Here is a 27,655-nt window from a genome sequence, read left to right on the forward strand (position 1 = left end):
TGGCTTCAGCAGCACGTGTGGAGACCGTGTTCGTAAAGGAAGGGCTTGAGTGGAGAAGGGGCGGAGTCCAGAGTGCATGGCTGGAGTGGTAGGCGGGACCAGGTTGGCGGGTGGGGTCGATATCGTGTGGGCAGAAACAAGGAGGCGGAGTCCAGGCAGCAGGAGGCGGGTCGTGGCGATATCGACAGGCGAGGGCGAGGCCAGAGCGAGAGAGCGAAATAAGAGAAAGGCGGAGGGACCGCTCCGACTTTTATTGGACTTGCAATGCGGGCGGAGGGGCCACACTGAAGCGAAACGTCATCACCTGAATCGGGCGCTGACCCCTCACGTGGCCCGCTAACTTTTGCCGGAAACCGCCTCACTTCATTTCCGGCAAGGCCATCTCAGACAGCGGCAATATTTCGCTCCGACCCCACGACATGACACGAATCGCCCACACCGAAATTGTAATGCGAATCGTCCTGCAAAAACTCCCGGGCCATGCCCTGGTGACCGGCCGAGGGCCCCGCATGCCCGCTCGGGCGTTCGACCAGCACCGATCAACGCGCCCGCTCCACACGCGCCAACGTGGCCCGCACTGTACATTCCCCAGCTTGATCGCAGCTTCGCTGGCCGTAGAGACGAGAAGACGTTCACCATCCGTGGGGAATCTGCTGCTGCCAGCGAGGGTCGAAGGTACATCGTTATGGATAAATCCATGCAAGTTTCGCTAGCGGCGTACGTGTCTGCCTTCGAGCACATTCTATACAGTGCGCGGGATTCAGCCATTATGCACGTGGCCAGTATCCGCTTTCGCACGACTCCGCTAGCGTGTGCGCGGGGCGAACACCAATATGTCGGATATTGAGGTTGCAAAGGAATGCGCCGCTTTTACTCCGCATACTCGTATCCCGCCCAACATGGCGTGGAGTCGTCTTTGTCGGTATCCATACGTGTTTCGTGCAGCGTGGGCGTTGTGCTGGATGTGTTTCCTGTGTTGTGAAAAACACCATTTGTGCAGCCTCTTAAGAGGAATTCATTCGTATGCCTTTTTAATGCAACCGGCAATCTTCCCCAGATCATTGGAAGCTCGAGTCGATAATCTCGTACTGCAAAGCGCACTATATGACTCGCTGCACACGTTGGGTTTAGGGCTCGCTTAGGAACTCGGGCTCTGCGCCGTCGTTTCCTCACAGCAGCGCCGCACGCGCTGACCGACATGAAGGCCCACCTCACAGCAAAGGCGCACGTGGCTGATTTACCTCAGGAATAATCAGACAAAAATAAGAGTAGAAACGAAATGAAAAAAAAAAAACAAGTGAAATCCTTCAATACAGCGCGTGTGGTGAAGCAAATGAGTACACAAATGTTATTGAAAGAACCACTTATCACTTTGCCACCAATATCTGCCATAGTTTTAAGTAAATTTCAACTACTAATGCATGACGAAACACTTGTTTATGGCTAATATTAAAGAGAATGATGGCATAAGAAGAACTTAGCTTTCAGCGTTCGGCGCGAAATGCAATGGTGGGAAGAAATGACGTCTTTCGTTCGTTCGTACATGAATGGGGAGTGTTTCTTGGTTTTTTTCCGTCAAGCAATAAATTCAATGGTTTTCACATCTATAACACATTAGTTTCACAAATTTCCATTGAAATACTCGGGTATTTCCGTCAATTGTCGCCATTTCCGTCGAGGTTATGCACTGCCATCTACCGGACGGCCGTCATTGGCTCACTTGAGGCACGTGGGAGGGGGGGGGGGAGACACCGGGGACATTTCAAACTCGGTGCAATTGTATACAGCACACGCGCTGTAAAAATGATGTAAGCAAACCTAGCTATGAGATCATCGCAATGCACTCCCTTGTTGTCCCGCTAGACAAAAGGAAAGGGACTATCAACACGTATAATAATGGAATAACTGTCTTGCGACCACTATCTGTTGGTTGCATGCGGTTCCCAGAACGGCAACAATATATATATATATATATATATATATATATATATATATATATATATATATATATATATATATATATATATATATATATGTATATACATATATATATATATATATATATATATATATATATATATATATATATATATATATATATATATATATATATATATACATATATATATATATATATATATATATGTATATACATATATATATATATATATATATATATATATATATATATATATATATATATATATATATATATATATATATATATGTATATACATGTATATACATATATATATATATGTATATACATATATATATATATATATATATATATGTATATACATATATATATATATATATATATATATATATATATATATATATGTATATACATATATATATATATATATATATATATATATATATATATACATATATATATATATATATATATGTATATACATATATATATATATATATATATATATATATATATATATATATATATATATATATATATATATATGTATATACATATATATATATATATATATATATATATATATATATATATGTATATACGTATATACATATATATATATATATATATATATATATGTATATACATATATATATATATATATATATATATATGTATATAGATATATATATATATATATATATGTATATACATATATATATATGTATATACATATATATATATACATATATATATACATATATATATACATATATATATACATATATATATATATACACATATATATATATATATATATATATATATATATATATATATATATATATATATATATATATATATATATATTGTTGCGGTCTTCGCGCCCGCCGGCGTGCGAACGGCCACGTAACTCGAATCGCGGCACGTCGCCCACCGGACGGACAATCCAGTCGTGACCCTCTCGGACTAACGCCGGGAACCAGTCACGGGTGGACCTTTCGGTCTCACCGCGATCGAGCCAATCAGCCCCCGCGTGGGATAGGGTTGCTCGCCAAATTCGAACTACCTAAGTACCCACGCGGAGGGTAGACCGGGCGATCGCACCTCGCCGCAGGTCGACTTCGGACACGGGCCACTTAAGCGACCCGTTCCGTTCTATCAGAATAACCGAGCGGTGTTATCGTCGACCTCGACGGTTCGATTAATTATCGGGCGTATTCAGCCCACTACCAACCCTTTACGTGAAGCAAGATGGGGATTCAATGGGGGAAAAGACGAAGCGAAGCGGGAGAACAGTTCAACAATAAAGCACGTTTATTCTCGGCACACGGGAAGCACACAAATACAATTCCACCAAATGCACACAAAAAAGAAAACACAATTCCATTTACACAAAAAGCAAACATAAAAGTGAAAACACAGTGCAGAGCTAATACCGACTACCGAGCACACGGCAACACTTATACAATTCTACTTCACAGACGGCGCCGACAACACATACCCAAAACCAAGGAAAAGAAATACCCCAAGAATGAGGTAGGCCTGGGGCCGAGACCTGGTCGGGCCTACCCGTCTGGTGATGAGACGCGGAGCGGCGATGGCCCCGCAACCCGCGGGCCTCGTGGACAGTGCCTGGCTGGGGGTGGGAACGGGGCCCCCTTGGTCGCACTATCTCAGCGCGGGGGGAAACAGGAGGGGGTTGCTGATGCTCGGGGTATAGAGGATCTTTATTATGTGCGACGAGCGTCTCCACCTCGGCCAGGTCGCGCTGCCGGCCTCCCTCGGGCGCGCAGCTCCTTGCACGACGCGAGCACCCCCTCGTCCCCCCTCGTCCGGTGTCGCCGCCTCTCCACAGCTCGTCCCCTCCGTTCCGACTTCAACGCACACGACGAGCAGCTCCACCGCCCGCGAAGTCCTGACTCTCTGTTCCGACTCCTTCGCCTCGTTCCGACCTTTACTACTCCTTTGACTGACGAACACCGTCCTTTTATCCCCCCGTAACTTCGCCTTTGACCCCCTCCCTTTGACCTTTCAACTCGCTCCCCATTGGCCCGAGAAAAAGTGGGCGTGAAGGCTTTTTGATCCACAAATTTGCATATATCGATCGCCCTGGGGGCGGGGCCAATTCGCCCCTCGCTCACCGATTGGACGGCAAAAAGTGGGCGTGTGTCGTTTTGGATCCGTTTTTGAAGCAGAAAATCCGTGATTTTGTACACGCTGTTCAACGTGCGCCCTACACGAGTCCAGCATCGGTGCCCATGAGTGGCGCGAGATGACGGTGATGCGATGGTGGCGAGTTGTGACGGTAAAGGTCATGGCGGTTGTGGTGAAGCGGCGTTGTGGTTGGTGGTTGTTGTTGTGGTTGTGATGGTGGCGATTGGTCCAAAATAAAGATAGTAAAAGAAAAACGGCTATCCTGAAGAGTCGCAGCACGTATAAATGACATGTATTCCCACTAGACAACGGGTTTGGGCCTAACTACACATGCACTTACCGAGATACCTCACCTAAGGGACCTGAATGGTGGTTTGCGAATCTGGTAACCACAACAATATATATATTGTTACGGTCCCAGTGATCGGCCGTGAGACGATCGCTCTGACGGAGCCGCAAGTCGAGTCGGCCCGACCGATCGCCCGGAATATAGATCGCCGCCCGGAGAAGTCCGAGTCGACGGGTCCTTGTACAAGAACCGAAATACGCCAATGGGCAGACCACGTGGGGTAGGGTCGATTGCCAATCTTCAATTTACCTAAATACCCACGTGATCCAACTACCGGGGTATTCCACCCTCGACGGAACTCGTACGGAACAAGCCGCTGAGGCGAGCCTGTCCGGTGCGCGATTCCAAGCAGCTTAATCGCCGAGAACCGTCGGTCCAAATGTCCCCCTTTTAAGGCAAACCAACGGCTTTCTAACTACCAACACACGAAATGCTCAGTCAATGAAAGAATTGACGCGACGAGCTGAAAACATTTAACAATTGGGGTATTGTTAAAATTGGGGTAAATGTTAAACATTTAACATTTAACATTTAATCAAAGGGCGGAGGAGCTCCTTGTGAGCCAACGGCCATCCATATCTAGTGCCCAACTGTGTCTGCGGACGTCCTCCTGCAGTTGGGTTACTTCTTATTAGGAGGTTGGTGGCAGGATTTGCACTCCGGCCACCGTAAAACGCTTCATTCCGCAAAACGCAAAAACGCAAAAAAATCTGAAAACCCACTCCGTGGGAGTACCTCCTTTGCAGCTTCCCTTCGCAGGGCAGCTCACCGGATGACAGGATTGGGGCAAAGCCTTCGGGACCCCCAATCTTTGATAGGAGGGAAACCACGGGGTAACATCCCTGGGTCAGATTGCGGGAGAGTGTGTCGGAGTGGTGCTGAGGTGTCGTCCACCAGACGGCGGTCTCCTTGGGTTAACCTGAGGCGGTCCCTTCGGGTGGGTGCCTGGAATGTCCTATCCCTAAGAGAGGATGATCACCTGTCTCTGTTATCATCTGAGCTCAAGCGTTTGGACATCGGGATTGCAGCTCTCTCTGAGGTTCGGAATCCGGATTGCGGCGAGATAATGGTGGGTGGTTACACCTACTATTGGTCTGGTCGCTCTGATGGTTACCATACCCAAGGAGTTGCTGTAGCTGTGTCCAATAAGCTGACCCCAATGATAATTGAGGTAACACCGGTCAACGAGCGTATTATGAGATTAAGGATTCGCCACTCCTTAGGTGTCATTTCCCTGGTCTCTATTTATGCTCCGACTGAGGCGAGTGATCTCACCGTGAAGGACACATTCTACGCCACACTCGAGTCTGTGGTTGATCAGTGCCCCAGACGAGATACACTTCTAGTCTTGGGGGATTTCAATGTATCGACTGGAACTGATAGGGATGGTTATGAGGTGTGTGTTGGTCCCCATGGGTCAGGAACTATGAACCAGAATAGCACTAAGTTCCTTGACTTTGCAAGAAGTCATGGACTTAGGGTGGCTGGTTCATGGTTTCAGCGCCCGCAAGCTCATCGCTGGACTTGGTATTCCAACGCTGGCGGTGTGGCAAAGGAGATTGACCATGTCCTCATTGACGGCCATTGGAGGATGATCCAGAACTGCAGGGTCTACCGGAGTGCTCAGTTCCTCAATACTGACCACAGGCTTGTTGTAGCAACTCTAAAGCTGCACCTTAAATCCTGGAGAATGGTACCATCCCAGCCTAGGCTGGATGTTGCCAAGCTCAGGGATGAGAGAGTAGCTGAGGAGTTTGCGAACAGGCTGAGTGGACACTTGGGGGGTCTGGGTGCTTTGGGGGGTCCTGAAGAGTTGTGGAGCACCTTCAAGACCACCGTCCTTGATGTTGCCGGTGGATGCCTTGGAGTTCACCGCAGGGCAAAGAAGAATTTTGTCTCTCAAGGGACACTGGATACCATTAACCAGAGTCGCAGGGCCAGGCGGAATGACAGAGCTGAGCTGTTCAGGGAGCTGAGGCGTAAAACTGTACATGCACTGAGGGTGGACAAGGAGGCCTATGTGCGATGAATCTGTGAGGGGGTAGAGCATCACCTGTGGACAGGTGATTCTCGTCCCGCTTACAGGGGAATTCGCGCATTACGTTCATCCAAGCCCATCCCTCGGAGCACTGCAGTTCGAGCAGAGAGTGGTAGGCTCTTGACAGAGGAGTCTGAAGTGAAGGCCCGCTGGGCCGGTTACTTTGAGCGGTTGTACCAGGCTGATCCCCCAGCTGTCGAGTTGGACGTCAAGGGTGTTACAATCCCTGTTGCTGACCCTCGAATTAACTGTGGTCCACCATCGCTTGTGGAAACACGGGCTGCGGTGAACCAGTTGAAACGGGGCAAAGCTCCAGGGATCTGTGGCATCCATGCTGAACTTCTCAAGGCTGGTGGAAATGCTGCACTCGTGTCATTGCATGCAGTTTTGTGCTCTGCCTGGAACACAGGCATCATCCCAACTGACTGGAAGAGGGGCCTTGTTGTCCCTCTCTGGAAAGGGAAGGGTGATCGCCAAGACTGCAACAGCTACCGAGGGGTGACGCTGCTCTCAGTGCCGGGCAAGGTCTTTGCTCGGATAATTCTTGATAGGGTTCGCCAACATCTGCTTGAGCACCAGCGTCCAGAGCAGTCAGCCTTTACACCAAAGAGGTTAACGATTGACCGTAACCTTGCCCTTCGTGTCCTCACCGAACGCAGACAAGAGTTTCGGCAGGGGCTGCTTGCAGCCTATGTTGATCTCTGTAAAGCGTTCGATTCAGTGAATCGGGATGTCCTCTGGAGGATTCTTGGTCTTCGTGGGGTGCCACCGAAACTGATCGATCTGATGTCTGAACTCTACTCTGGTACTGAGAGTGCTGTGAAGTGTGGTGGTACCATCTCTGACTTATTTCCAGTTGTTACTGGAGTTCGTCAGGGATGTGTACTTGCCCCCACAATTTTCAGCACTTGTATGGACTGGATTTTTGGGAGGATGTCGGAGAGATCAAGTTGCGGTGCATCGTTTGGCAATGTCAAGATCTCGGACCTTGATTTTGCAGATGATGCAGTCATCTTTGCGGAGACTTTAGACATCCTCTTGGGGGCCCTCGAGGTGCTGAATGAGGAGTCGGAGCCGTTGGGATTACGGATTTCTTGGGTCAAAACTAAGATCCAGGCTTTCGGTGACATCTTGGATGCTGCTGTCCTGTCTGTGTCTGTTTGTGGTGAGGATGTTGAGGTCGTGGATAGATTCACTTACCTTGGCAGTGATATTCATGTCTCCGCAGGTTGTGAGCCGGAGGTCAATAGACGTCTGGGTCGGGCCTGGGGAGTCATGGATTCACTGGATCATGGGGTGTGGCGCTGCCGGTACCTGTGCGGGAGGACGAAAGTCCGAGTCTTCAGGTCCTTGGTACTTCCAGTCTTGCTCTATGGGTGCGAGACTTGGACTTTGACCAAGGATCTGAGACGGAGACTTAATTCCTTTGGTACCAGGTCTCTTCGGAGAATCCTTGGCTATCGCTGGTCGGATTTTGTGTCCAACGAGCGGTTGCTGAGAGAGACTCGGATGAGATTTGTTACCTGCATAGTCCGTGAGCGTCAGTTGCGGCTGTATGGACATGTGGCTCGTTTTCCTGATGCTGATCCTGCTCACCAGATTCTCTCAGCGAGGGAGTCTCATGAGTGGAGGAGGCCAGTGGGCCGACCACGTGCCTCATGGTTGCAGCAGGTTGACCATCATCTCAAGGAGATGGGGATGGGCCTGGCATCTGCCTGGGGGATGGCCAGACGGAGGCCCCTGGAGTACCGGCAGAAAGTGGACGCAGCGACGCGCTGTTCTGGCACATGCTCCCATACCTGACCTGAATTGGGGTATTTATTAATAATAATGGGGAATTAGGGAAGCACGTAAGAGCAGAACTATACCGACTATACGAAATGCAATGCAAACATTTACAGCACACAAAGCACTTAACAATTTCCTACTTATTAGATGGGCCCACGGACACACGTACGCACACATACACACACCCAAGAAATGGTGGCTGAGGCCTTTAATAACAGGCTCCAGCTCGGAGGACAGGTGAGCTGAAACCCAGGACCTATCTCGAACCTCTCCACCTCATGTGGTCTTCAAGTTGTTTGGACCCGGGCTCCAGCGAGAGCGAGCTGGACCCAATTGCCGTGAGCCGCGATCCTTCCCGGGCTCCAGCGAATCCTCTCGCGCTTCTGAACACGTGCTGGTCGGACAAGATGCCGATCCTTTCCGTCGATGCGCCGTTTCCCCGAGGAACCACCTCCAAGATGAGGCTGATGAGTCGCACCAAGCCGGGAACCAAGCGGAGAAAAAAGAGCTCCACGAACCAAGAAGAAGAATCCACCACGCGCAGCTCAAGCCGAGCGACCAGCTCAACTCTCTTCCAAACAAAGCAGCTCAAAGCAAAAAGCTCTCCCAAGCCAAGCAGAAGGCGAAGCTCACTGAACCACCAAAGCAGAAAGCCTTCAAAAAGCCTCCTCCCGAGCGAGGCCGCAGCCGAAGCTCTCCCGGGCCAAGCAGGATCCGACGGCCTGCTGAACAATTACTCAGCAGAAGCAAAAAGCTTCCGAAAGCATCAACCCTAACCCAAGCCAAACAGGACCCGATGGCCTGCTGAACAACCACCCCCCCCCCCCGAACAAAGAAAAGATCTCTTTATCCTTCTTTGCCCCCTCCCCTGTCATGTCATGGAACTTCACCAATGGACTTAAAGGTTAACCTCTTAAAAATAATCTTCAATAGCGTTCAACCCATTGATGTGAAACTTGGCACATGTCATAGAGTACCCCTGGGGAATGTATCTGCTGTTAATGGTGACGTCATAGGTCACGTGATTTGAAATTGCGTTGTGTTGGATAAGGGATGCTTGGGCCCCTACATCACTGCTCGCAGTTTTAATCAGTAAGGTACCTAGTCTAATGGACTTGGTAACCTATTGTTTTTCTTCTGTTTATTTATTATTTATTTTTAGGGTACCCAGTCGAATGGATTGGGTAACCTATTGTTTTTCTTCTGTTTATTATCCGGTCTCCTCCCGGAGGGAGGGAGCGGGATATTGTAATCATCGGTTTGTTACTTGAGGAAATCTACGATTTTGTCAAGTATGTTGGTCGGTTCAGTTTGTTACTTGACGAAATCTACGATTTTGTCAAGTATGTTGGTCGGTGCAGTTTGTGAGTTTGTTTATGTGTATGTCTCGCTCAACAGGTCGCATTTCGAGTCGGAATGTCATGGAACTTCACCAATGGACTTATTGGCCACCAGAATAGAACCCTATAACTTTTGGCATGTCAAGGTCAAAGGTCAAGGTCACAGTGAGGTCAAACATCCAAAAAAAGTTATAACTCGAGAACGGAAGAAGCTACCAATGTCAAATTACACCACATGATTCAGGAGGGTGATGGCTAGCGCTAATTAGATTTTGGTCAAAATCGGTCAAAGGTGAAGGTCACAGTGAGGTCAAACATCCAAAAAAAGTTATAACTCGAGAACGGAAGAAGCTACCAATGTCAAATTACACCACGTGATTCAGGAGGGTGATGGCTAGTGCTGATTAGATTTTTTGTCACTTGACGAAATCTACGATTTTGTCAAGTATGTTGGTCGGTTTGTTTGTGTGTACGTCTCGCTCTACAGGTCACATTTCGAGTCAGAATGTCATGGAACTTCACCAATGCACTTATTGGCCACCAGAATAGAACCCTATAACTTTTGGCACGTCAAGGTCAAAGGTCAAGGTCAGAAAAAATTCCTGAAAATCGTGAAAATCCGTATCTTTTAGCATGGGCCGATTTTCAAAAATTCATGTCTCGGCCAAATCTTAACGGATTCCTTTCCAATTTGAAACACAGACGTAGGATGGGAGTATCTTTGACTGGATTAAAAATTGGTCACATCCATTACGGATTACGGAGGTGACAGGTATTTTAATTTAACATGGTAAGTGCTATCTACGGTTTTTCATGGTAGTCATGATCACTTATGAATTTCGTCAAGTCCTGGCCCTATGGACCATTTTTATTTGTCAGTTTGTTTGTCTGTCTGTCTGTTGGCAACTTTACGTCAAAACGGCTTTGCAAAGACTATCAAATTTAATCCACAGGTGGGCAATGAACCTTGGACGACCCCATTAACTTTTGGGTCCAATTGGATCAAAGGTCAAGGTCAAGGTCACGAAAAGATCAAAATCGTTTTTCGCTCATAACTTCATCAAAAATGATCTGATTTACTTCAAACTAAGCTTATAGTGAACCTTATTCTATTTGTCACTTATAATCCTACCCATTCCTACAGTGAAAAATGCATATTTGTGAAGATCGGTAGGGTCTGAAGTTTTGGGGGTCATGGCCATCAGTCAAAATTACAAATTTTCCATTAAAACTAAAACATGGTTATGAAAATACAACTTTAGGGGAAAACGGCTGGCTCAAACACTGTCAAATTGTATCCACAGGTGGGTAATGAACCTCAGACGACCCCATTAACTTTTGGGTCCAATTAGGTCAAAGGTCAAGGTCAGGTCACAAAAAGGTCAAAATCTTTTTCGCTCATAACTTCTCGGGTGGTCCTTCGTTAGGGGGGAAATTTTCGAATTCATTTATTTTAAGCTCCAACCCCTGGAATTCGTTGGAATAGTCGAGAAACCTCTTCTGATGTTTTTATTTCAAATTCCAACAACATTTACCGCTCCCGCATCGACCTTGAAGTTTAGCCTCAGTTTCTCGGGGCGGCTGACATTAGAACGACAACGTATCGACCTGTGCTGAACTTTAAAATGCTCCTGTAATGTCCAATAGTCTCTTTTGATGTGATACGTCGATCTGTGTGTTTGTGTAATGCGTATTACTCGTTCTTCTCACCACCCCCCTTACAATTTTTTTTTTTCATGTTGAGTCATCAATCTATGAAGCATGGCAGCAGCGAACCGTCGCTATTTGATTGCTCCATTGGAAATCATTGCCGGGTCTCAACTTCCCTCGGAAGAAGAAGTGCTGGGACTGTTGATATACCGACTCGAGGTCGACAGGAAGTCTGTGCGGGAGGTGGCCAACGATGTCATGAAAATTGTCATTGAGCTCTGGTTGAAAGCCGGGATCCCACTACAGCGACAGGACACCATCCTGGCAAAGATTGAAAAACTCCATAAGGAGTTTAGAAACGTCAAGCGGAACAAGGGGCGAGCTGGCTCTTAAGCGGTGCGTGAGGAAGCTTTCAAGAAGCGGACAAAGAATCTCTTCGATGTCGCCGCCGCCAATGCCCTAGACGTCCTCACGAATAAGAAGGATAAGGCATTTCTGCTAGCTCAGCGTGAACCCGGTCGCCATGGAAAGCTGGGATCTGTCGACACACTGTTAGCTGCCGTGGAAGCTTGCGCCGCTCAATGCCGTGAGGAGCAGGAGCGTACAGAGGCAGCGCGTGGTGGATGAAGCCAGCACGTCCATGATCCAAGTGGAATTGGAATCGTCGTCCACCTCTGCAGATGAGACCAGTCAGGAGGGGAGCGGAGACGGAGAAGCGAGACCTCCAAAGCGCTCCAGGAGGGCTATGACAAACGTGATCACGCCAAGTGTGGCAGCGGCTCTGGTTCCTAGCCCCCGGACCCATGCACCACGCAAGGTGGGTGTCCAAAGCCATCTATGCACTGAAGGTGTGGATGTTCCAGAGCCAATTCAAGCTCACAGCAAGGGAGGAGAAGGGCCTGCGGGAAATCGCCGTCTTCGTCAGTCGCCTGTAGGCGAAAGCCTGTACACTAGCTCCGGAGGCCGCAGCTGCCCCTCGACACGACCTGCAACTGCTGAAGGATTTGACGACCTACATGGACGTCAACCGGGACGTGGGCAAGGCAGCTCTGACCAAGCTGCAAGGGGACCTGTGGTACCTCTCGGAGGAGCTTGTCGCTCTGGCGCTCTTTGACCCCCTGGTCACGGTGGAGGAGAAGAGGCAAATACTCACCTCACTTCACACCATGGTGGGAGATGAATCTCCAGCGAAGCGCCCAAAGCTGCCCAGCCAAGACGTCTCAGGACTCCAACTGCAACACATCAACCAACACGCAACGGTTCTTCCAGAAGCTGCGCCTGGAAGACGGCATCCTCGCCGCCGATCCCGCGACCTGGCTGCAGCGGGAAGACTTCCGGACAGCGGCGGCCTTCGTGCAGGGGATAGCGGTCATCAACGACAACGCGGAGCGAGTAGTTGCCCTCATCCAGGAATACAACCGAATGCTAACTCAGGATGATGAGCAACTGCAATTTCTCCTCCAAGTTGTCTCTCGTCATCGCGTGGAGTTCCCGGACTCCAGAAAGAAGACCGTGGCTGCTGGTGTGGCGGCCCAGCAGGAGCAGGAGCACGAAGTCGGACGGGCCAAGGAGCCTTGTGGGACATTTTGCTTAAGATTTTTGTTATAGTTTAATACATTTAACTGTGTAATGAGGTAACCATTTATAAAATACTGTATGTTGTGTGTTATAAGCTAACATTTTGGGAATAAATGGCACAAAAAATTTTTTTCAAGGATTGTTGTTTTTATTCCTCAGGGTGAAACTTCAAGGTCGATGAGGGAGGGGTAAATGTTGTCCGATTGAAAAAAAAAGTTCACCAGGAGAGTTTTCTCGACTATTCCAATGAATCCTGGGGGTTGGAGCTTTGAGAATACGAAGTTGAGGAATAAGGACCACCCTAATAACTTCGTCAAAAATGGTTTAATCGACTTCAAACTTAGACTAAAATATTCCTTATAATCAACAGGTTAAGGATTATCAAATTTAAATTTGATCCCCAAAATAACTCTATGCCTTAAATGAGCGGAATTTGTTGTGCCTGGCACCACTTATTTCTTCTTTTTCTTTTTCCGCCGGCAATTTTCGGGTTCTTTCGCTTTAAAAACCATCTTCTCAGGAACGGTAAGTCCGATCGACATGAAAATTTCACCATAGTATGTGTCTTTTTTGATAGCAAACTTAATTGACAATTATGACGTCATAGGTCACGTGGTACCGGCGCCATCTTGAAAAAACCGATAAACTTTGAACCTCTGTATCTCTGAAACCGTGCAATGGAATTTTTTTTTGCTTCATACATTTTAATAAGCTCCCCATGGGGAACACGGGTGATTTTTCGTGACGTCATCGGTGAAGCGGTATGCCGGTGAAAATTTGTCAAGTAGAACGCTGCATGGGAAAAATCTGAAATTTCTTTAGCGTCATCGACACAACAAATCACCGTAGAAAAAAATATTATGACGTCATAGGTGAGTTGGTTCGGCAGCCATCTTGTTTTGAAATGTTAAAAAAAAATCTTCTCCAGAACGGTTGGACAGATTGAGGCGAAACTTTACACACATTCCGCATGACATCCTTTTACAAGTTTGTTCATTTCTTATTGATAGGTCACCTGGTTTGGTGGCCATATTGAATTGACCTTAAAAAATTCAAACATCTTCTCCAGAACGGCTGGTCAAATCAAGGGGAAACTTCACAAGTCTATTCTGCAGCATAGAGGATATAAGTTTCTTAATGAATAATTGATAGGTCACATGGTTTGGCAGCCATGTTGGATTTAAGAAAAATATTAAATAATGTTTTCTCTGGAACTGGTTAATCTATCGATGTGAAAATTTGCAACTATCATCTACCATCATGTCTGCATATACGGTAAAAATTATGACATCACATGGTTTGGCGGCTATCTTGGATAGAAAAACGCACCTTATCCGATTAACAGGAAACTTCACACACGTATTCCACTACACGATTGGAAGCAGAATATAAATTTATGATGTCATAGGTCACATGGTTCGTCAGCCATCTTCGATTGAAAATTCATAAATTTTTAAAAATCTACTTCTCGAGAATGGCTGGACAGATTGACGCAAAAATTCACACACACACTTTCCCCAAGACATCCTTTCACAAATTTGTTAATTTCAAATTGATAGGTCAAATGGTTTGGTGGCCATATTGAATTTACCCTAAAACCTTCAAATATCTTCTCCAGAACGGCTGGTCAGATCAAGGGGAAACTTCACACACGTATTTCTAATTGATTTCTAATTGATAGGTTACATGGTTTGGCAGCCATGTTGGATTCAAGAATAATATTAAATGTTTTCTCTGGAACCACATAACCTATCAAAGCAAAACTTGGCGACTATAATCTACCCCCATGCCTGCATATACGGTAAAATAATGATGTTACAAGTCACATGGTTTGGAGGCCATCTTGGATAGAAAAACGCACCTTGTCCGATCAACACGAAACTTAACAAGCATAATCCACTACCTCATTAGATGGAGAATTTTAATGCATGTTGTAATAGGTCACATGGTACGGCAGCCATATTGGATTGAAAATTAATAACTTTAAAAGTCTTCTTCTCTGAAACGGCTGAACAGATTGAGGTGAAACTCCACATGTATGACCACCTCTCCATGACGAACAAAAAGTTCTCTCCCCCTTTTGATGTACAACACATTGTTTGGCAGCCATATTGGATTGAATGGAAAATATTAATTAATGTTTACTCTGGAACTACTGCAGCAATAAATGTAAAACTTCAGATTTATGATGGAACCATTCATGTGGAATGAAGGGTTGAAATTTCAACTCTATCGGCCCCATGGTTTGGCAGCCATGTTGGATTGAAGGGGGAATATTAAGTAATATTTACTCTGGAACCGCTGTGTCAATATATGTGAAACTTCAAAATTATTATCAAGCCCACATGTGAAACGTAGGTTTAAAATTTCAACCCGATCGGCCACACGGTTTGGCAGCCAGAATTATTTAATTATTTGAATCTGAGAACTTTTAGATTTTTTTCCAGAAGGCTCACTTGGCTGCACCTGCATGCGTTTGAGGGTACAGGAATAGCAATTCAATTGATACCGACAATGTCCCCAGGAAAAAGGGCTGACTGCATACGTAATAAATAGATTGAACACTTTGTGTTGCCCGGTTCGTAACTCGTCAGTCCCGCGCTGTGTCAAAACAAGGCTGCATTTGTATTGATATTAAATGTTTTCTCTGGAACCACTGATCCTATCGATGCGAAACTTTGCAACTATCATCAACAGGAAGTCTCATGTAGTATCAAAGGCGGACGGACTGGGTACCCGGTCATCACTGCCAGCAGTTATAAAGTGGCAGTTCGAGTTATTATTATTATTATTATTATTATTATTATTATTATAGTATTGCCTGCTAAATGAAATGCGATAAATTAATTGGAATTATACATCGTACCTGGCTCTTTTTCTGAAGTCTAAATTCCTTCCCACACGAGGTGCGGGTACCTCTGCTGGTGCATGTATGAAAATATATCAGAACTCGGTGAAGTGCAGACTGCCAGGCTGAAAGGTTAACTTCTTGTAACCCATTAATAAGCCGGATCTGCATCCTTGTACCTTCATCAAAATTTAATCAGCTTGTTCTTGGTACCTACCCAACTCATCCACCAAGTTTTGTAGTAACTCGTCCACAACGTTTTGAGATATCGTGCTGTATATTATGGGTTTTTTTGAGCCCTATCTCTCAATAATGAAGAATCACTTAAAAAAATTTATCGGATCCGGATCTTCACCAAAATCGAACAAATTCATCCTTGTCACACACCCAACCTGTCGACCAAATTTCGGCCGAATTCGTCCCTAACTTTTTGAGATTTCCTACGAAAAGAGAGAGCAACAGACAGAGAGAAGAGAGACAGAGACAAATAAAGAGACAGACAGACAGAGAGAAGAGAGAGACAGATAAAGAGACAGACAGACAGAGAGAAGAGAGAGACAGATAAAGAGACAGACAGACAGAGAGAAGAGAGAGACAGATAAAGAGACAGACAGACAGAGAGAAGAGAGAGACAGATAAAGAGACAGACAGACAGAGAGAAGAGAGAGACAGATAAAGAGACAGACAGACAGAGAGAAGAGAGAGACAGATAAAGAGACAGACAGACAGAGAGAAGAGAGAGACAGATAAAGAGACAGACAGACAGAGAGAAGAGAGAGACAGATAAAGAGACAGACAGACAGAGAGAAGAGAGAGACAGATAAAGAGACAGACAGACAGAGAGAAGAGAGAGACAGATAAAGAGACAGACAGACAGAGAGAAGAGAGAGACAGATAAAGAGACAGACAGACAGAGAGAAGAGAGAGACAGATAAAGAGACAGACAGACAGAGAGACAGACAGACAGACAGAGAGAGAGGTAGAGAGGTAGAGAGGTGGAGAGGTGGAGAGGTGGAGAGGTGGAGAGGTGGAGAGGTGGAGAGGTGGAGAGGTGGAGAGGTGGAGAGGTGGAGAGGTGGAGAGGTGGAGAGGTGGAGAGGTGGAGAGGTGGAGAGGTGGAGAGGTGGAGAGGTGGAGAGGTAGAGAGGTAGAGAGAGACGGAGTGGTGAATGTCCATAACAACAATCCACATTTGGTGACGGAGGTAATAATTATGTGGAACGGATCCATACAAGACATGTTACGACCTGTTGCTATGGTTTCGGTGTGGACACAGAACGCATTTCAACGACAAAAATTATTTTTTACATCATCGTATTCTTATACAGTATATTCAATATGTATATATTACCTCCTTCATGTTTGCTGACCGCCTTCACAGCTGTTGCTAAATGAACAAATTCTCCTTTGTTTTTTTTTTGTTTTTTTTTCCTGGGAAAGGGATATTATTATTATTTTTTTTATCGGGTAAGTCTTAGATCGGCCGAACACAAAATAATTCGCTCGAATTTTAACGCAAGGTCCAACAGCATCGAAGGGATTAGATGGAGTAATTACCCGTTGAGCTAAAGTTCCTCTAATACACCTCAATGTCATTGAAACTGCAAAGAAGGACTCATCAGCCAACATTTTAAAAACGCTTAAAGGGAAATACATCTCAAACATAAATATCTTGTCAATCGCAGTTCGTTCTGCGAAATTAAAGATTGGCCGCATTGATACAACATTCGTTATTCACACCTTGAATTTGATGGCATTTCCTGCAGTAGCACCCAAAAATGGTAACATTCACAATACGGCAGCATTAGTAAGCAGCAAATCGTTTATGCATGCTGTCGTGCAGTTCTGCTTTCCCGGTGATTTTTGACATCTTTTCGCATCGAGTTATTTTTTCCTGATTATTGTAATTCGGTTCACGTTGTTGCTGCGTATGAGAAAACTAACAAGCTTAGCTGTGGTTCTACCCTATTATATATCGTCTCCGCTTTTCTTTTCTTTTTTTTGTAATGTAAATTTACTATCGGACATCGCAGTAAATATCCGATTATACATTTTATTAAACGTTAAAGCAGTGTCAATTTGTATTTGCTCTTCAAAGACGAGTCAAATATTTAAAGTAATGACGTTGAGGTAATTAATGAGGAAGAAGAGGAAGTGGCGAGATTTTTCAGCGGTATGTGTCTTTTATTTATTTATTAGTTTGTTTATTTATTGGTTTTTTTTTTTCGTGGGGAGTGGGTACATTCTGCTTCCTTCGGTAAGAGATCAGGGGTTTGGTGTAAAACGTGACGTTATAGTTTCGAGTTTTCGTCCCGTATCGTACGCAATAGATATCCTTCGATTATATCCAAAGACATCTTGGCTTGTTCGATTATAAACAAATGTTGACCAAATGTGCTTTGACGGGCAAGTTTCTGGCCTCCTGGCCGTGCACAAAGCTTACGTAAAGAGTATGTGGAGAATTGCGGTTGTTGATGTGTGAAGAATGCTATTTGCGTACGTATTATATAGATGACAACCGTTTCGGGAAGTGTATTTGCCGAATGAGATGTTTTTCGCTGCGTCTCGCGAAACGAACGTGGCTCCAAGAGAGCTCCGCGTTGTTGTTCTTGTTCTTCTTACAAAACCTTTAGGACTCGGCTCTTTTCTATACAGGATCTGGCTCTCCTTAAATACTAAACACCTATACACATCCTCGCATTGAGGGTGCCTTTTGAGAGCGTCTATCATCAACTTTTAATTATATTCGGACATTTGCTTTAAAGTTTCGAAAAGTTCACGTTACTATTTAAAGATTATTCCATTTAATATGTTGTAATTTCGTAAAAACACGATTTTCTCGTCATGAACAGGAGCCTCCATGACGGGTCTCGCTATTGGCTCCGTCAAGGCACGTGACGAAATACCGGAAGTTGTTGTTGTTCTTGCCTTAAGGACGCGGCTCTTGGACACATTTGTCCTTGTTTTCCTTTCTCCTGCTGTGCTGCTGTGAAGTTAAACCATCCCAAACTGTTCCCGTCTCTGCGCAGAATGGTTCCTTGCTCTCTGAATGTGGTTTGAGCCAAAGAGAGAAAGATAGAGAGAGAGAGGGAAGCAGGTGGAAAGGATCGTACACCTTCACAACTTGTAACTGGGATAGACATTCTTTGGAAAGAAAAAAAAACAACAACTAGATGTTCTAGTTTTGGAAGAAAAGGAAAAGAACTTGATGACACTGCTTGAGGCTTCAAGACATCATTGAAAACGATAAAACAAAAGGCAGCCATGGCTGTGGCTGTGATGGCTGTGGATGATGAACTGATGACATGGTACCTGCCGGGTGGGGAGCTTGGTTCGCTGATCCTTGCTGCTGCTCTTCTTACCGCTCTCATTCTTGCCTGGCTTTCCACTTACGTCGACAACACTGCAGAAGAACTTTTTCTTGCCGTGTCACAACAGCAAAACGCCATTTCCGTTGATCGCTACGTTGATCATGCAAGTTCAGAGTCTGAGAGACCGGGTACCTCTGAGCGACCCTCACCGGCCGCTTCTCTCGTCCGTCCACAGGCAGAAGCCTCAACCAGTGAAGAAACTGATGACGGCAGGCACAACTCGTTGAGCTTTGTTCAGAGTAAGTCAGCAGACGACCTCGAACAGAAGAGTCACCGTGATGATGCACAGGAAAGGCAAGATGTTGACTGTGACGAAAGTCGAGTTGTATCAGGAGTCCAAGAATCCGACGGCCAAGGCGTGTTAAGGCTACGTAAACGACCGCAGCATCAATCGGGTGCCTCGTCCAGACCCTGCCAGGAACGAAGCATGCAGCTGCGACTCAAATTTCTCAATGACACAGAGAGGATCATCCAAGTGATGCCCGGGGACACGGTGGATTGTCTCAAGCGGTAAGGTCCCACCAAGCTCACATTTTAATGCCTTTGTTTGAAGTAGATGAGGTTTATGTGTTTGCTAGATTTGTAGTTATCCCCCGCCAACCAACGAAGTTGGCGGGGGATATAGAAATGGGTTCCGTCCGTCTGTCCGTCACATTTCGTTTCCGGAGCTTAACTACAAATCTCTCAAGATATATTTATGAAATTTGGTACACATATCAAGCAAGTGTTGGTGGTGGTGCCTTTTGACATTTTCTAATTGATAGGTCACATGGTTTGGCAGCCATGTTGGATTCAAGAAAAAGATTAAATGTTTTCTCTGGAATCACATAAGCTAATGAAGCAAAAATTTGCAACTATCATCTTCCATAATGTCTGCATACATAGTAAAAATTATGACATCACAAGTCACATGGTTTGGTGGCCATCTTGGATAGAAAAACACACCTCATCCGATTAACAGGAAACTTCACACGTATTTATTGGAGGCAGAATGTAAATTGATGTCATAGGTCACATGGTTCGTCAGCCATCTTGGTTTGAAAATTAATAATTATTCTTCACTTACATGGATCAGCAAGTTAACCAAATTATTCTGTTACACCACTTAACTTCATTACCAGCTTGGGGGATCTGAATCTTTATATCCTGTGCTAAGGTGTTAATTGTGGGTTAACACCTGTAAAAGGCCAAATGAGTATGCAGTGAAATGGTTGTTTAATTCGCTTGACTTTTCTGCATTCTCTGTGCAGTGCCCACTTCCCAGGCCAAGAGGAGCATGTGAAATTCATCTATCGTGGTCAGCTTCTTCGAGAGCCGGAGCGCACGCTGCGCTCACTCGGCGTCCCACCCGATGCGGTCGTACACTGTCACGTGTCATGTCGCACCGCAAACGCGCCCGCTCCGTCAAACGCGGCTCCGGCCAGCCCCCGTGTTCGGCAGCCTTCCGCCCCTGGCTATCGACTCGGCCCACTGCTCGTCCCTGCACTCGTGCTGCTGCTGTGTGGAGCACTTTTTGTTAGCGGCTTTGCCCGACACAGTGGTCCTGCTCTCACTTGTGCCGTCATCCTGTTTGGTTTGCTTGTATATGGAGTTTGTTGCCAGTGAAGATTAGCCTCTGCAAGGCACAGATTTCAAACCGCATCTTGTATGTCATGCAGGCAGACAGTGGGTCTGATAAAGCCAAATTTTACATGTGAGTTTCCCATTGGAAAGAGATTTTATATCCATATATTTTATTTTCTTCCTCCTTAAAGCCACATTGGCTCAAAAATTATAATGGCCAGATTGAAGCTGATAATGTTTACACTGGACATTTCACTTTAAATTGCTATTTTATTTTAACTTTTTTTGCATTTCTTATTATTATATATGCAATCATTCATACACAACTTACTAAATATCACGTGTGGTTCCATTTGGGAATTTAATTTTGCTGCAGATGCATCGACGTGTTTTGATGTCCTAATTTTATTTCCACAAATCGATTCAAGTCGTCGTACATTTTAAGTGCAAATTTTCATTTTTCTTGCAGGAAGCATTTGCGGTGGCTAAATCTCATACTGCATGTCGTATTCAAAGTCTCGAAGCTATGATCAATAAGTGACTTTCAAAATGACGTATGAATGCTAAATGAGGCCTTTTGCGCACGCATTGTGTGTGTGTGTGTTTACACTGACTCGGTTCGGCTCGATGGACACTTTTAACCTGCCGTTGTTAGCACGAAATCTGATTCAAATCGTCTTTTAAACATACTTTTCAGCAGTTAGACGAAAGAGTGGCGATTTCAAAATGGTTAACCAAATGTGTTCTGTTCCTGAATGCAAATCAGACTCACGGAAATATAGGAATACTCAGTGGGAAATAGCTGTGGATGAGATAGAAATGAGAGCGAGAGTGGGAAATAGCTGTGTTGATCTCCTATCATATCATTTCCTGTTAATACAATTAGCACAGTGAAAAAAAAATATATATATATACACATGGATGCGCCACTTTTAGCAATCAATGCAAAATATAGTATTTCTCTTGTGTTCCTGGAAACAAACAAACAATATATTTATAACTGCCCTCACAGCTCCTGTAATTCCCACCTCCCCCTCCCAACATGATTAATAATAATAATAAATAATCATCATTTTAAACTTACCCTGCACATTCACAAGCTCCAGATATGTCCTTCCCATCAGTGTTCAGAAGCACCCAATCCAGTCCCTGGAAGCAATCTGTCAGAGGTTTGTGCAGCATACTCCTGTCCTATCGGGCCTTGCACCACCTGGTCGGGAGTTTGCAGTTCGGGGCAGCTGCCCGTTTTTGGCGAGCCAAGAAAGTTCTCAGTCTTTCGTTGTGCAGAGGCACAGCCCTTTCGCTCGGGTACTTTTCCGAGTGTTTTCGGGAAGTTTTGTGAGTAACAATCCGTATCTACCACAGATGACATACTCAATGATGCCCTGAATGCTGTCGTTTCCTGGGGTTTCTGCGCATGCAGGCCGAGCATTTTGAGGCAGAATACGTCGTTTTGAAAGTCTCGTATTATTGTAAACATTGTATTTTTATTCTGGCTTATTGCAAGTTGGTAAGCCTGATTATGTTAGGTTTGGGATGGATTCCCCATTATCACAAGGTTTATGCCAAGTGAATGGGTTCACTGAATTAAGTCATTTTGTTGTTTTGCATTTTCTTTCAGACAAATCTGTCCTGCTACATTTTGATTGTGTGGCATTTTAATGGGTCTGAGCTTCTTCTTTCAAGTGCGGCCTTATGGCTGCTGGTTGCATCATTGGTTCGGGATGCGGCTATACCGCTGATGCAGTGTCCCTATTGCCAGTACACTGCTACTCATTTTGCCGACCTCGGAAAGATGACAGGCTAAGTCAACCCCACCTGGTATTAATTCAGTGGCCAGCAGGGCTCAAACTAAGGACCCTCGGATCCCAAGTCAGCCACCCTAACCACGAAGCCAACACCAGGCTTGGGTCTGAGCCAGTAAATCTGAACACTTGAATCTTTGTTGTTGGGAAATATTGATCAGGGTAGTTCAAGATTGATGTGGACTTTTTATTCCAGAAAATATAAAGCAGAGAGGTGTTGATTGAAACTTCAGCGATTTATCCAGGCATTTCCCTGCTTGTCTGGACACACTTGTTCTAAAAATACGGTCGTGTCTCGATAGATCGATGAAGAAGCAAACCACCGTGATGTGTCCACGCAGCCATTTTGAGACGTGGGCTTTGATATTTCCATTGGTAAACTTTGCCACCTAGATGTTTTTGGAGTGGTCTCAAAAGCAAATGATAGAAAGGAAAAGTCAACTTGACGATACACCTCTGTTCCCCATCACTTGTGAATGTTGGTCGCCAACTTGGTTTTACGCACAATTCTCAAAGTAGCATTGATTTAACTTTAACACTTGCTCAGGGTAGACAATACCTTTTCGACAACATTTAACTTATTTTGCATGTTCTTCAAGGAACATTCAAAAATGTTCAAGGAATGATTTATTCATTAGCCACCTTTTTATTTTATATTTATTGGCTGATTATTATAAACTTGCACATATGCTTGTTGTATGCCATTACTATGTTTTCCTCCTCACTGGAAGAATGAAGCTCATTGAAGAACCATGTTGAACTGATTGTGCCCAAATGTTTCCTCACTATCAGTGAGGGAATGAATGAACATGAGAAGAGGAGAGGAAATACTGCAACCAGCAAGTGAGGGGCTTTCGTTAGGAAGTGGTAATGGAGGTAATAAAGGTCATGGGTCAGGATGGGGGATGACATTGAAACCCTGGAGGGCAGAGTGGGGAAGAATAGCCTCTATATGGCAGTTCCATAAGTATGAGAATTGAGGAACAAAGGAGTTTAGGTATGCAGTCAGCCTGGATTTTGGAATCCAGAAAGCAGTCAGCCAGGAGAGAGTTCCTGGAAGAATGAGTGCATGCTGGAGGTGCTAGGGAGGGTTGGAGGACTGAGCAGAGGGAGCAATATTGGAGAAGGGGTGGTTAAAATAAACAGACTACTGAACCTTCCTGCGATGTGAAAGCAACAGACCTTGTGCTTTGGCCACGTGGTGGGAGATTCCAACGATGTTGAGAACTTTATATTGCAAAGAACCCAAGAGAAGCTGATGTGTTGCTGGGGTGCCAGTCCACAGGGAATAGTAGTACTCCATTGAGCTATAGACACAGGCTATGTATACTGAGAGTAGCTCTGATTTTCCAAGCAAATACTTGGGTTGACAGGGGATGCCTAGTCTGTGGCTAACTTTTTGGAGGCTAGACTTGTGTGGTTGACCCAGAAGAAGTTGTGGCTCATTGTGAAACCTAGAAGTTCAAGAGATTGAACCTCTTCCAGTCACTGACTATGGAAATAGATTGGTAGGTTAGTTTGATCCTTTTGGAACAGGGTGAGAAAGTGAGATTTTGAAATATTTAAGGATATGTTCTATTTATCAGACAATCATCGAATCGATTCCAGATAAGTCGAGTGACACAACTGCAGCCATGGGGACTGTACGACACAATGTCGCATCGCCTGCAAAAGGAAAGAGGGTTTTGCAGAGCATCAGAGAAGTTGTGCGTGAGTAGAAGTCAGAAATCTAGGAATGAAGGTAGCCTTTTATTGCCACGAGCAGAGGACTTGGCAAGCAAAGTGATGCCAGACCGTCGAATGCCGCAGGTATGTCCAAGGAGATATGTCCTGACATACTGATTCTCATAAATTGCTGATGAAGCAGTTAGCAGCATTCTAGAGTTGAGTAGCTGGGACAGAATCCAAACCAATCGGTGATCAGGTTGTTTGAAAATGGGAAAGACTCGACATCAGCAGCAATGATGGGTTTCACGACTGCTTGAAAATGGAAGTGAGCTCACTGGTCTGTTGTTAATGGGCCGATCCATTTTTACACCCTTCCTGTAGCCACAATTTATGTTTGCTGACTTCCAGGCTGATGGGAAGTGGACAAAGGAGGAAAGACTGAATAGGGCAGACGAAGTGGAAGCAAGAAAGGCAAAACAGAATTACCGAACATGGGCACTCATGCCATCTGAGCCGTAGCTGTAGCAGGGTCAAGGCTGGACAGAACTTTTTCCACCTTCTCTGGTGAGGATACAAAGTCGAGTGGATGGTGGTTAATATAGGGACAGTGCAGGAGGGTTTAGGTTAGAGTGCACCAGAGACTGATTTAACGAGGTGCCATCATGGCTTGAAAGATACTGTTTGGAGAGTTCAGCCTTGAGATTTGCAAGATAGTTCCTGGCATGCCTGAGGATGGACACACACCTGTTGCAAGCCTTTCAGAATGAACTAAAGTTTGCCTTGGACGAGTTGGCTTTCCACGTTGAGAAAGCTGCTTGGCCCTAACTGCCCTTCCACAGCATTTGGTGTAATCAGGCTAAGAGAGTGGATAAAATAACAGCAGGTGCAGTACAATCCAGAACTTTGCTACATTGTACAATTATGGATCTTGAAAAGTGAGTGTTGAGGTGTCATGTAATGTTGATACAAAGAAGGTGCCAGCTGCAAATAAATCAATGAACGAATGGTGAATGTGGAAATCACTTCTCTGGTAAATGGTGATGAAACGCGTGTTTTCCACTGGGACATCGAAACCAAATTGATATCCATGCAATGGAAGAAGTATCACCTCCACACAAGAAGTTCTGCACCAATTCTCAGCAGGCAAGATCAGGCCTCGGAAAGAAGGAAGTCCTGCTGATTTACTACCTGCCTTCACCATTGGAATGTTTCTCCTTTATGAAGATATGGCTCTGTGACATGTCCATTTTGTGCTAACTTCCACTCTTACCTGGCTTTGAGCAGCTGAGTAACCCTCCTTCCATAGAGCTTGGACCTTTCCTCAAAGGACTTCTGTTTTGATATTGTAAGTTCCACCTGCATTGCCACAAAGTTGTATGCGACATCATTCAAAAGACTGTGAAGACCTGGTTAAGGTAACCAAATCAAAGTTGAAGGAGCAATCTGAAATCTTCTTTTTTTTTCACAGTTGGAAGGATAAGTGGAGCAAGTGTATTGAAGTCAACAGATACTATATGGAAAGATAAAGATGATGTGACGCCAACCATTTTATCTCATGAGCACTTTTTGAAGTCCACATCAACTTTGAAATGCCCTCACAGTTTAGTGCATTTTATTAAATAGAGCAGTGATCTTCACTTTTTTTTTTTTTTTAGAAGGGGGCAGTTTATTATTATTTTTTTTTACGCTTTGCATTGGAACACTCATTTGAAACCATTGGGTCCATTTGGTAGCATTTCTGGCGGATTATAATGGGGTGTTTTCACATTTGTGTATTATCACCATGCGTCAGGGGCCGCATTTTGGGCCGCCAGTGGCTCGCGGGCCGCGCAATGAACAGGGAAATAGAGTACATTAAGAACCATGGCTAATTCCCAATATGCAAACCTGCTTTAAGTCTCTAAAATACATACTGAACTGCTGTTTGAAACTTGCTTTAAAGTAATGCTCGAGCGAGCATTCAAGGAAGGGGTATCAGCCCCCGCTTTGAACTATTGTAAACTGGCAGAAATATTTTCACTGATTGTAGGTTCATTCGTCACCCTTTTATGGTCTCATTATGAAGATAAGACATCACCGAGGTATCACATATATGTTCTGAACATTGTGTTTGAGCAAGATAACTTGTTGCTTGCATGCTTGCAGGTTTCCTTGGTTGCATGCGAATCTGGATTTGATTCTTGAAAACAAGAACCAGCAAAATTGCTCTCATGCTGTGCAGCTGGGGTGGTGAATCATGTACTGTGCTTCCAGGAGGGGGGGACCGTCCCATTTTACTGTTCCTTTGTCTTTTGAGTAGTAGACGTTACGATCTGGGTTCATGTGGTTGAGATTCACATAAACCATATCCACGTACAAATGGAAACTTGTCATTTTACTGAATGTTCAAATCTAAAAATATCAATGTTTTAACCGTTTGATTCAACCGACGTGACGTCACTGGTATGTAACATTGCTGTTATTGACCGAGTACCATGATGTAATCACAGGCATTTTGAGTTTTTTTTGAATTTGCTGATTTCACTTTCCACAATTGATGCTAAATTTTGATTCATGGTGATTTTTTTTTTTTTTTTTAATGTTCAGATTGATTAGATGGAGTTGCCATCTTGCATTCTGAATTTTTTTTTTTTCTCGGCACTCGCGATATTCACCTGTACTGTTCCACGTGTACAGGTGAATATTGCCAGTCTACCCTAGTCACGTGCAACATCATTTTTTTCTTTCTTTTCACGACCGTAGTGGCGTCACCTGATACAGCATTTCACTGTCTTTATCACTTTTTTAAATTTCCTTTTCATTAATGTGACAAAACCAAAACTATACGATCATTTGAAATATTCTTGACACATCAAGTTAAATCCATTGATTAAATTTCATTCCATCAAGAGGTTTCTCGATCTGATTTGTTACATCTTGCTAATGACAACCTTACATCATCAAATTGACCCTTTCCTTTAGAGTCTAACTGCTCCTACGATAATTTACAAGAAACTTCAATGGAGGTGGAGAACATTTGGCTCATCATACCTGTACAATAGTTGCCAACCTACCGTTATTTGGCCATGTACTATCTCTTTTGAATGCCGAGTGTCAAGCAAGGAAGCAGCGCAAACCTTCTTTAAAGTCTATGGTATAACTCGGATAGGGTTCGAACCACTGACCTCTGTGAGTCATTGCAGATATTCCAAGTCTAACCATTACACCACGGACTCTGGTACAATGCTTTTCATTGCAACTCTGCATGGTTCACTCATTTCCTCATATCAAGAGGAAGCAACAATATTCATAATTTCGAAGAAAGAAAACAAAGTTATCATGCGAGAATGTGTGCCTGCTTATTCCGAATTTCAGAATTGTTTTTCTTGATTGAACCCCATTGATAGCTCATACAGACAAATATCATTTTTTTTTTTTTTCATGGCCACCCACTTGCACTGTGAAAAGTTGTCATGATTCCAGTTCATGAAAATGTTGGTTAAAAACGGATCCTCTCAACCAGAACATGTTCAGCCTTTTCCTCAATCAAAATAAAGCAATTGAATTGATCATTGCATTAAA

At 44.5% G+C, this 27,655-nt stretch overlaps 2 protein-coding genes across 11 annotated transcripts in view; one reads left to right on the plus strand and one right to left on the minus strand.

Moving 5' to 3' along the window:
• Nucleotides 1–17,168, minus strand: part of FAIM (Fas apoptotic inhibitory molecule) — a 75,777-nt gene extending 58,609 nt beyond the window's left edge. For 3 of the 4 annotated variants that reach the window (XM_085872679.1, XM_085872677.1, XM_085872676.1), the window contains exon 1: nt 17,039–17,167. The gene's annotated coding sequence lies outside the window, so the exon portion shown is untranslated. Of the gene's footprint in view, nt 1–17,038 lie in introns of all 4 variants that reach the window. The other variant, XM_085872678.1, reaches the window with a different exon arrangement.
• A 608-nt stretch (nt 17,169–17,776) lies between these two features.
• LOC147029546 (transmembrane and ubiquitin-like domain-containing protein 2) lies at nt 17,777–27,655 on the plus strand. Of its 7 annotated transcripts, XR_015055945.1 has the most exons (4): nt 17,850–17,944; nt 18,540–19,568; nt 20,309–20,751; nt 22,243–27,655. XR_015055945.1 is itself a non-coding variant. In XM_085872681.1 (3 exons), the coding sequence occupies exons 2-3, from the start codon at nt 18,952–18,954 to the stop codon at nt 20,661–20,663; spliced, it is 972 nt and encodes a 323-aa protein (XP_085728807.1). In that variant the 5' UTR covers nt 17,777–17,860; nt 18,540–18,951; the 3' UTR covers nt 20,664–27,655. The 7 variants fall into 7 exon arrangements, 6 of the variants coding, with proteins under 6 accessions (XP_085728807.1, XP_085728810.1, XP_085728808.1 ...); XM_085872681.1 differs by having other exon boundaries at nt 17,777–17,860; nt 20,309–27,655; XM_085872684.1 differs by having other exon boundaries at nt 17,779–17,860; nt 18,717–19,568; nt 20,309–27,655.

Source organism: Eptatretus burgeri, chromosome 3 (assembly GCF_056783735.1).
Source record: "Eptatretus burgeri isolate ZD-2024b chromosome 3, Ebu_testis_v1, whole genome shotgun sequence".
In the NCBI taxonomy this organism is placed as follows: domain Eukaryota; kingdom Metazoa; phylum Chordata; class Myxini; order Myxiniformes; family Myxinidae; genus Eptatretus; species Eptatretus burgeri.

Bases quoted from the DNA above. Each gene is read 5' to 3' on its own strand.
- LOC147029546 (XM_085872681.1), top strand. From the start codon at position 18,952: ATGGCTGTGGCTGTGATGGCTGTGGATGATGAACTGATGACATGGTAC. The intron at 19,569-20,308 runs GTAAGGTCCCAC...TTCTCTGTGCAG, and splicing joins ACGGTGGATTGTCTCAAGCG to TGCCCACTTCCCAGGCCAAG.